Here is an 11,633-nt window from a genome sequence, read left to right as displayed (position 1 = left end):
TTGAGATATCTGGCCATAGGAATGTGTGTGTGTGTGTGTGTGTGTGTGTGTGTGTGTGTGTGTGTGTGTGTGTGTGTGTGTGTGTGTGTGTGTGTGTAGGTGTGTTTTTCAGGGTCTCCAGGCCGCGTGGAGGTTCCTGCTCCGGGCCTGCTCCACATTAAAGCCATATGTGTGTGTTTATCTTTCCTAAAGGCATGTCATACCTGCAGCTCTCATACACACGCGCACACACACACACACACACACACACACACACACACGCACACACACGCACACACACACACACACACACACACACACACCGGTGTCGGATGGTGAAAAACTCACATTTTTTTTTGTCATGGTTAAACTCAATGTGAAAGTTGGAATTTTAGAAACATTTATACAACATTTTAAGATGCATTAAATATTTTTTTTCATTTTGATGACTCAGAGATGAGGTGAGTGAGGTAACCGGTAATTGATGGAAAAAATGACTTGATACACTTTCATCCAGTCAAGTTGCATTACATTTATAGAGCTCTTTGTAGGTGCAGATGTATTGTATCGTAACACAAAAGACCTTCAATACATATGGAATTTCTTTAAAAAAAAAACTTGTGCACTTGGTACAGGTGTTGTATTAAAAAGCGTTATATTGAAAATTGTTTAAAAAGATCTATTTCAAGGAGAAACCGTGACCAGCACTGATTCATCTGATGGTCGTCTCAGACATAGAAAATGTGATTTACTGGTCACATGAGATGTTAAAGGTGCATTTACACTATATCAGCAGTGGAACAGTGGCATGTCAGAATCATGAACTTGAATAACATCTGCCATTTTAATGTAGTTACATGCATTCCTTGTCCTTACTAAAATCAAAGCAGTGTTTTTACAGCAAATTTTTTGGCCTCTGTGTGTGTGTGTGTGTGTGTGTGTGTGTGTGTGTGTGTGTGTGTGTGTGTGTGTGTGTGTGTGTGTGTGTGTGTGTGTGTGTGTGTGTGTGTGTGTAATTGTGGTCTTATTGAGGTTTTCTGTATACAATTGATTATTTCTACATGATGACATAAGACAAAATGGCAAAAATAAACCACGGAACAACCTACTTTGCATGTAAATCAATGCGGTATGAGTATACGACATAATAAAAGCAAATGGGTTAACATGCATTTATTACATGGTCCCACACACATATTTTTATTTTGCAGCCTAAAGGTTTGAGCATGTACTGTATACGCCTCATCAGCACTGCACTGCTTCATATTCAGATGGTTACATGTACACACACACACACACACACACACACACACACAGTCATATGAAAGTGATACAATAGGACCACTCGCACGCACACGCACACACACACATACAATCATATGAAAGTGATACAATAGGACCGCTCTCTCTCTCACACACACACACACACACACACACACACACACACACACACACACACACACACACACACACACCGTTGGGCAGGAAAGGGTTGGGTTTCATGTTTCCTGTGCTGTATTCCCCAGGCTGTTGGCCGATGTCTTGATGTGAAGCGTTTTGCTCCCAGGTGAGTGTGTGGCTGCAAACTGTGTTTTCACTGGGAAATCACAAATCTCCTACTTTCACCTTTATGTTAGTAGTCACTTTCTTAAGTGTTTCTCTCTCCCTCTCTCTCTCTCTCACACACACACAGACACACACACACACACACACCTTACATCCTGTTTGACTCACCACTTTAACTGCAAAGGGTCTCAAAATATCTAGAAAAAAGATAAATGCCAAGTTACTTAAAAAAAACATGTGTATATTTTCTACCATATTCAGTTACGAACTACAAGGCAGACAGAAAAAACTCTGTCAAAACTTGCTTTGCTGAATAATTGCATCGAGAAATTAAACTGTCTCATTCACGCTTAAACTTTTACTATTCAAGTTAATTCATACATTAATTAAGATACATTTTCAGGGTAATGTAAGGAGGCACTTAAAGCTGGGGTGGAGGATTTGGGGAGAAAATGGCAGTTGGGATAGAGATTCGAATCCAAATACCTCAACCGCTCCACTTGTTCTCTTTTGGTCCCTCCCTGACCCCTGCATGCTTGAAAAGTTGTATATAATCTCCATTTATATTCTTAAAAATGCACACATTCTTGGCCCAAAAGATAAAAGTATGCGTTGTGTTTGAGTATATTGATTTTCATATCATACCCCTACCGAGGCTGAAACTATTGTTTATATGAAGTCTATAGGAAAAACACTCACAATCAGGCTGTGCTGTTAAATGGATTTAGGCCTGAAGCTGCATTTTATATCTTTTGCAGACGTTTCACAACAAAAATCCTTTATATCTGTTTTTCTTTGTCTTTCACCGTCACATAACTGCAACATGTCGTTTCCCATTTATACTCTCATCTCCCCCTGTGTGTATTCTAGTTGCTTTAATACAGTCCTCTCTGCTGTTTTAATGCTGATTATGTGGAGTCGTCTGTCTTTGAAGTGTGCTGTTTAAGATGCCTCTGGGTGCAGTGTCTCCTCTCCTCTCCTAACATATGCAGACCTGCTCTGCTGAATACATGTATTGCGGCAGTGCTGCATTACAATACCTGTGATTTGGTTCCAGGTTTTTCATGTCCAAGATTGTTAGTATAAAAGGACAACATATACACCATCTCAGGAGGGGATGTAAGATGCCCAGGGTAATGTACTCGGATAATAAATGCAATGGAAATGTTGCAACCAAACTTTTTATTCAAGTAGTCAATATTAAACAGTGAAGGCGACATTAAGTGTAGCAGCTTTAGGCATCTAGAGGCTATTCCTGAGATTTTAATGTGTAGGAGAATGTACTCACTATACTTCTACAACTATATGACAACAGTACTTCTGCTTTACTATCATCACAGATACTGTTCACATGATTTATTTTTCTAAACCCTCTGCCTTTTCCTTATGGCTATGAATGCTAATGCCTCTACAGAGATGCATTATTAATTATGCTAAAGCACTGCGACTTCACTGCAGTTTGTGTACTCTGGTGTGTTCCGACATGCCAGTCCCTAGTATTGCAGTAAAATGTATAGATGTATGTTTAATTCGGACAAGTCATAAGATAGCATTGTTACGTCCTGATGTGGACCAGGGAGTAACAATTGATGTTATGTGGGTTGAAGGTAGAATGTTTGCCCAGTTGTGACATCACAATTGGGCAAACTGTAGGGTTAGACAGTGAGACCATAAAACACTCTTTCTGCCTTTTCTCAGGCTAGGATGAACCGATTTCTAAAAATGTTGCACATTTATACTAAATAGGATCTCAGAGTTCAAATACACCTTCATATTCCCACTGGTGAAGTAGGCCTTTGACAAATCAAGAATTGAATGACAAATTGAAATCTAAATTAACTTAAAACACAAACCCAACCACCGCCCTTCTTTGAAGGATGAAAAGGAGAAAACCACACTGTTGCCGGCACAACACAACACAACACAACACAACACAACACAACACAACACAACACAACACAACACAACACAACACAACACAACACAACACTCAAGCCACCCACAGCATTGTCTGCTGCAAAATGGCACAAAGGGAGAACATGAAGCTACCACTTCTCCTGCTTATATACTGCCCCTAGGAAGCAGAGCTAATTGAACACACCTGTTGTATTTGATTGAGTGACTCAGCACACCTGATTAAGCTCACTCAATCAGTGGCAAACTAAAAGGGCACACACACCAACAAAACACATGGCCATATGTAACAAGCATCATTGAGGCTCTAACAAGTCCAAGGAAGAGCTGCTTTGCACACACATTCTTAAAATAGCTGATTTATAGTATATTGTATGTATTTTTTTTTAAATCTCATATTTCTTTACTATGTATACTCTGGACCTATTTGAGAATCTGAAATAAAGTGTTGACTACTTTACTCATACTACCTACTAATGTTTACTTAAATGTGTTTACTTTGACTATTATGGCCTCAATATTAATGCTGCCATCATGGTGGAAAGGACCCAAAGAGAACATACTAAAATGTGTTGTGAATGGCTCATGAACTAGGGATGGTAGCCTGTTTGTGGTGAGTGACCATAGGAGTGAAGAGACCGATAAAGTGAGCTGGTGAAAAAGGATGACATCTGGTGGATGGCTTGGGTATGGCAGGTCTGGAGAAAAAATGGAATGGCTCGTTGAACAGAATTTTTTGTATGCCTCGTTTAAGAATACATTGTCCTGTATACTGTTACCTCAAAACAAAATATCAATTATAAAAACTTGGTCAAAATAAAAGTAATTGGCTTGGGAGAAGTGAGAACTGGGGGAACAAAGTACAGTATACACATAACATGGCTTCTCTCTGATAGTCTGAAATCATTACGTGTAAAATGCATGAAAGAGCCTTGAGGTTGAGTTAGATAGTTAGATACATAGTACAGTAAAGTCACTACAGCAGCAACAGTAGAATTGACCTGGCTCTGAATACCTCACTCAGCTAAATATAGCCAGGAGAGATGCATGTCTGTCAGCCTCCCCCCTTCACAGTCCCCTCAAGCCCTTATCTTAATTATTTCCAGACCTTTCAGTCTACACGCAACACACACACACACACACACACACACGCAACACACACACACACACACACACACACACACACACACACACACACACACAGCTGATAAAAAATACCAGTGTTGTGTTTGCAGCCCTTCCGGCAGGTCTTAAAGTCAGGCAAGGGCGTGACTGTCTGTGTCTGTGTGATGGCACAGACACAGACAGTCATACACATGATAACATGCACTATGTGTGTGTTATCATGTCTGTAGGTTTGTTTGCAAGTGATATTCTCTTTTGTTGCATCTCCTCATATAATCACAATTGAACGGAATTTTTTGTCTCAGTGTCTTCACCTGAAAAATATGCACGGCATCTCTTCAAAACAACAATTTAACTTTGATAATCTTGTAGTTACAAACTCTTTCTTCAAGCTTTTACATTTTGCCCGCCTAAAATGAAATGAAAAGGAAATGTAATGTAATAAGAGAATAATTACTCACAATCAAATTAAAGTTAAAAAAAATATATAATCAAGTTTTTAAACACAGATGTTTGCAAAAATACACATCATTTGTGATGAATTGGCTAAAACCTGTAAAAATGTTTTGGTCTTTTAGACTTTTAGATAAATCAGATGTGGACTATATAAAAGGATCTCAGTGATTCTTATCAGGTCAATTACTTCAATATTTAGTTGAGAAAGTTTCTGTCTGTTGTTCCAGGGTAACCGGAGAGTGTGTATCGATGGATGTGTGTGTGTGTGTGTGTGTGTGTGTGTGTGTGTGTGTGTGTGTGTCTGTGTGTGTGTGTGTGTGTGTGTGTGTGTGTGTGTGTGTGTGTGTGTGTGTGTGTGTGTGTGTGTGTGTGTGTGTGTTAGTGATTAGATTAAGTCGGTCCTCTCCTGAGGTGTGAGATCGGCTTACCAAACCCGGCTCTTCCAAACACCTGAGAAAACACACAGGATGTTACTGTGCAGACACTCAGTCACCACTGCTGGCAGCGTTTAAAGGAAAAGTTCAACATTTTCGATTTTTAGCTTTTTGCCTCACTCGCTGGCTAAAGTAAAGGCGCCAGAAACCGTTCCTCTAACTGTGTGTGCATTTTTTATATATATAAATGGACACCGGTCTCTCATCCAGGTTAGTTTAGCTCAACCCTAACCCTTTCTGTCACCTTTTCTTGAGCCGAAGAGAGTGAGGCAAGAAGCTAAACAATTAAAAATGTTGAACTATTCCTTTAACCAAAGTGTCTTCCTGAATACCTGTCAATCATTTTGAATTATACATGTCTTTGAAGAGCTATAGCAGCTACACTTAATGATCTGGTGAAAACACTGGGATGAATTAGACAACATCGTTTTTTATCAATAAGCATAAACAGGTGTGAAGACTATAAAATGTTATTTATTTTAACTTTTAACTATTTATCTTTTATTGCTGTTTTCACACATATTCGGAAAAAATTAAATAACACGCGCACACACACACACACACACACACACACACACACACACACACACACACAGTGTTCTATTGTGGCATGGTCTTTTGCTCATGGGCACAACAATAGCCAGGTCTGAGGTAGAAGGGAAATTACATGCATATCCTCAACACTCACTAAGGTTCAAATACGCCACTGCTTTCTTTCCCTTGATGGTTTTATCCTTTACCCTAATTTGTTGAAGAGCTCAAAATCCCACAAGCATCACTCAAATAACTTTTTACCTTATCTTTAAGCTGTGACAAAGACGCCGCCATTTTGAAAAGTGTCATTGCCTTTGTGAGCAGCTCATGATCCCCTTACATAATAAAACCTTTTCCCTCTTGACACTTCTTCATCCGTCTCTCTTTCATTCTTACAGGATTCATTACATAACTGCTGTAACTCCCGCTCTCTTTTCAACTCTTGTCTCTGAGCTGTCACTAGCTCTTAAAGTGAGGCCAGGCTTTCCTCTATCTCTTCTGTCTCTCTTCACACACACACACACACTCACTCACTCACTCACTCACTCACTCACTCACTCACTCACTCACTCACTCACTCACTCACTCACTTGCAGTCAGACAGACAGACAGACAGACACACACACGTTTGTACGGTTATACTTGTGAGGACATTCATTGACATAATGCCTTCCCTAGCCCTTTACCCTAACCTTAACCATTGCAACTACATGCCAACCCCAACCCTTACACTAACCCTAACCTAATTCATACCTGAGCCTTAAAACCTAGTGTTAACCCTCAAACAGCCCTTTAAAGGCCTGTCCCGAAGTGAGAACTGAATGAGTCTTTATTTCAACCAAACTCACCATTAGTATAATATTTACAAGACAGTAAGGACTAACATTTCGGTCCAGTTTACCTGAGACTTTAACCATAAAGCAAGTAATCATAATGCATCACTATACTACTGTGGTTTAAATCATTTAACAATTTCTTCCATTCTCTTTAATCTATCCAAATCCCGTTCATCCGGCAGGTGGGCTATAAAAACAAAACTTAAAACCCTAAACTTGCATCATCTTTAAAACTGGACTTGTATCACCTATGTTGTGTTGAAGCTCAGAATGTTCAACTATAGCACCCCTATGTGGATATTAAAGGTATTACACCACAAGGAGAATTGTTCTAAAGAGAACTTTCTTCAACAAGAATGTTCTTAATGGTTCGTCACGACTCAAATCATAATGATCATGTAAGATGTATTTTAAGTTAAACAAAACAAATGCAAAGTTGTACCCAGCAACATAAGTTAAAAGTAATATTTAACTAACTGAGGGTGCAAAGTTCTACTTAACACACTATTGGCTGTTTGCTATGACTCACTATCAAAAATGGCATGCAGCCACTTTGATAGTAAATAAAAACATTAGATAGAGAGGACATTTGTTAAGTGCAAGGTCCATAACCATCTGGTCTGTCTGTGCAAGACTACCTCAATAACACCACCTCCCCCTGATGCTGTTTTTTAAGTTCCAAAACATCTGAGGGAGTTGGAAAAACAGTTTAATAGACGAAGAGCCGCCTGCAGCCTCTAACAGAGAGAGAAGCGACATAGTAAACAGGTAAGAGATCCCTGCATCATCATACGCTGTTACCTGTCACTGTGCTCCTCCACCTCACACTATTCAAACCACACATGAGGAATAACACTTTCCAAACTAACCAGAAATCTAATCAGTCTTCCTCCTTAACCCTTTGACGTATTTTCTATTAAAACAAAGCATCTACAGCACCTACAGTCTTTTATGTGTATTGTCATATGTTTTTATGTGGCTTTTTATGTGTTTTTCTGGTGTCTGAGCTGCTGGCTACAGAAATTTGCTCATGGGATAATAAAGTATCCATCTATCTATCTATCTATCTATCTATCTATCTATCTATCTATCTATCTATCTATCTATCTATCTATCTATCTATCTATCTATCTATCTATCTATCTATCTATCTATCTATCTATCTATCTATCTATCTATCTATCTATCTATCTATCTATCTATCTATCTATCTATCTATCTATCTATCTATCTATCTATCCATCTATCTATCTATCTATCTTATAAGAAAGTTTAGATCATGGTCATTAGGTGAGAACGAATGTTTCAGATTGTACCTTTTTCCCCCTTTGTGTTATTTCTGTTTTGACGATATCAATGTCAGCAACACGACTACTGTTGATTTTCATGGTTTGATGATTAACCTATAAAGCAGTAGCTGTGCAGGACATTTAATGATTACATTGTACTAGACTTTGGACCAAAAATCAATCTACATCTTGGGACAGTGAGTCTGTTATTGACTGTGCTCATGCATTTGACCAACACAACATAGAGTGGGTGGGAGACACTGATGACACCAGCTCTGCGGATCAGTTTGTTGAGTCTGTTAGAGTCTGCTACCCTCAGCAAGCCCTTAACAAGCATGAACTAACCTTAAATAACTAAGCATTAACAGTTAGTCAATGCTTTATAAGCATCAATGAACAGTTAATTAGGCTAATGTGACTCCGAATGTTAACTTACTGCAAAGTGTTACATTGTTTTACTTCAGATGAATCTAAATATAACAAATAGTGCCGCTCTTTATCCGATTAACAACTTCTGTCTTATATGTCAAATTTTCCCCCAAAAAAGTGACTGTCCTGATTCCTTTGTTACAGCCAAAAGAAAAACATATAGTTCCTGAAGAGATGGCGATGGCCTCTCAGGTCCGCCTGCAGCTGCTGCCTAGCGCCCGCTGCCTGTATGACGAGCCTGTCGGGGTGCAGGTGGACGGGCTGGGGTGCAGACAGCTGGTCACGTTGAGAGCCAGGGCCACCGACGAGAAGGGCGTGGTGTTCAGCTCCGCGGCCCACTACCGGGCTGACGCGAGCGGGAAGATTCACCTGGACAGAGACCCCTCGCTCGGCGGGAGCTACCTCGGGGTTGAACCCATGGGTCTGCTGTGGGCCATGAAGGCGGACACCGCGCACACATACTTCCACAAGAACAATTCGCTTGACCCCCAGGCAGTGAGGTTTTCTGTGGAGGAGGAGGAGGGGGGCAGGGTACTGGCCCAGGCGACAAACGAAAGGCTTCTGATGGGAGACGGAGTCAGCAGGCTCACCGTCAACCAGGGGAATATCCAGGGAGTCCTGTTCACTCCACCAGGTTGGTGCTTCTCCACTCTCAGTCTTCATCATAGTTTAAATACAATATCTATAATGTAGGCTATTATGATCATGAAACATTACATATTACATAATTAGCATTAATTAGCAAAATAACCATATTGACAATATTTCAGCCACTGCTTTTCCGATTTGGACAGTATTGGAGTGGTTTTGGTGGTTATTGAGGATGATGAATCCATTTTTGACATTTTCAAAATTCAAAATGGCCGGAAATTAAACCGGAAGTGGCCATATTTCAACTCAAAGTGGGACGATTTTGATGAATTTGGAGTCGATTTTCAGGTTATTTGCTTAAAACATTGGCAATCATAATAAACTTGGTGCTAATTTACATATGCATATTATATTCCATTTCTACCAACTGCACCTTTAAAGGTCCAATAGAGAAGCTCAGCATTGGATGAGTAACATCAGTGTCTATCTTATGATGTATAAGGTGAAGGTCCATTCCCTGCTGTGTTGGATGTCTACACCTTCAAGTCTGAGAAAAGAGCCTGTCTGCTGGCTAACAGAGGCTTCATGGTTCTGTCAGTTGCTGTGTACAACAGTCCGGCCAACGTCAAAGAGTTACACCTGGACCACTTTGAAGAGGCGGTGGATTTCTTAAAACATCACCCTAAGGTGAGTTGTGTTTGACATTGAACATGTAATGTATTTGAATTGTTTAACAGACTGATCATTATATTATGTTTAGCGGGTTGCAGGCAGGTATAGGACACAGACAATTCAATATAACAATGATTTAGTAAGTGCCAAAATGACAAAAATATACGAAAAGGCAGGGAACACAGAGGACTCATCACACAACACATAACAATGATCCGACACTGAACAAAACCCAAGGACTTAAATACACAAGACAGGGGAAGGGGACACAACGAGGAACAGGTGGAAAACATTAGGGGAGGGAGCAGGAATCACACGGGAGGGAAACATGACCGGACAAAGGGGAGAAACAAGACAAAGGTTGCGTTCCGAATCGCATTTAGGATGGTTAGAAGTACCCGGATGTCCTACTTCATGCGGCTAAGATTGTTAGTGTTGAAAAGTGCATCCTATTTGGGCGATTCCGACCCACAATCCAGTGCGCACGTGAAGTGACGTCACATCGACGAAGCCTCCATATGAAAACAAACGGGGACGCGACGGATATAAAAGCAAGAGGCAAGATCAAGGCGCAATGTTATGATGAAATAAGAGAGTAAAGTATGTCCCAATAGTATGCCTACTGCATCCTAACTAGATTCTTTTTATCGTCGGATGTAGTATGTAGAATAGAAAAAAGAAAGAGTATGCAATTCGGAACGCAACCCATGATATCAAAGTAAAACAGGAAACACAGGGACACACAACCAAAACAAGACAAGGAACAGACAGACCATGACAATTTCCTCCTGCTCCACTGGTTAATGTTATATTCGTTATTTCTGACTGCAAAACCCTCCTCAGAAGCAAGCTCTCCCTGAAGTATGCAGACAGGGACAGTTGTAGTTTAATTTAGGAGAGGGATTGGACCAATCCAAGTTTATCCTTTACGTCTGTGTGGCTATTTGACAGTAAATGTACCACAGAGACCGCTTTTACTAGTTTACAAGGTGACGCTGGTGTTGCGTTTTCAAAAGATTCCACTCTGGAAGCTGGTTTCAAAAGTTTACATTTTCAGTCACCGATAATGCTGTTGTTGTGTAAATAAAGGCCCAAAAAGTAAAAATACTTTGAGAACCTTACTGTGTAAACAGCCCTAATTCAGTCTCATCCCAGTGTGTAAACAGTTCCATTTCTAATTTGCGTGTTTTTCTTCACAGGCGGGCAGTAAAGGAATTGGCATATTAGCCACGTCAAAGGGAGGAGATATTGCACTGTCTCTGGCTGCCTTTGTGCCCGGTGTCGAGGCTGTAGTGTGCATCAACGGCTGCTGTGCCAATGTGGCCGTTCCTCTTTATTACAGAAAACAGAAGATCCTCTCTGCGTTGATGTATGACACTAGCAAAGTGATTCCCACTGAGTCAGGAGCCGGCATTGTCAAGTACACTGTTAACGATCATTTAGCCGAGGAGAACCGGAGTAGCCTGGTGCCCATAGAAAAAGCCCAGGGACGCTTCTTGCTTGTGGCCGCGGAGGACGACCTCAATTGGGACAGCAAGGCTTACATGGACTCTATGGTGGAGAGACTGAAGAGTCATGGGAGGGACAACTTTGAGGAGATGTGTTACCCTGGAGCGGGACATTACCTAGAGCCCCCGTATGGGCCCCACCGAAGCTCCGACTTCAACAGGTTTGCTGGTATGCCCGTTCTGTGGGGGGGTGAGCCCAGGTCCCACGCGGCAGCTGAGGTCCACCTGTGGAAGAAGATCCAGCAGTTCTTGAGAGCTCAGCTGAGCTGTGATGCTCCACCGACTGAAGCCAAATTATAG

General features: G+C 40.8%; 1 protein-coding gene across 1 annotated transcript; it reads left to right on the top strand.

Moving 5' to 3' along the window:
- Positions 1-8,742: 8,742 nt before the first annotated feature.
- LOC307255448 (acyl-coenzyme A thioesterase 1-like) lies at positions 8,743-11,633 on the top strand (the record flags this gene model as incomplete). The annotated part of the gene is made up of 3 exons (XM_080034130.1): positions 8,743-9,196; positions 9,656-9,840; positions 11,025-11,633. The coding sequence occupies 3 exons, from the start codon at positions 8,743-8,745 to the stop codon at positions 11,631-11,633; spliced, it is 1,248 nt and encodes a 415-aa protein (XP_079890256.1).

This window comes from Ammodytes marinus (assembly GCF_949987685.1).
Source record: "Ammodytes marinus genome assembly, chromosome: 9".
In the NCBI taxonomy this organism is placed as follows: Eukaryota; Metazoa; Chordata; class Actinopteri; order Uranoscopiformes; family Ammodytidae; genus Ammodytes; species Ammodytes marinus.
This window is presented reverse-complemented; position numbering and strand designations above follow the sequence as displayed.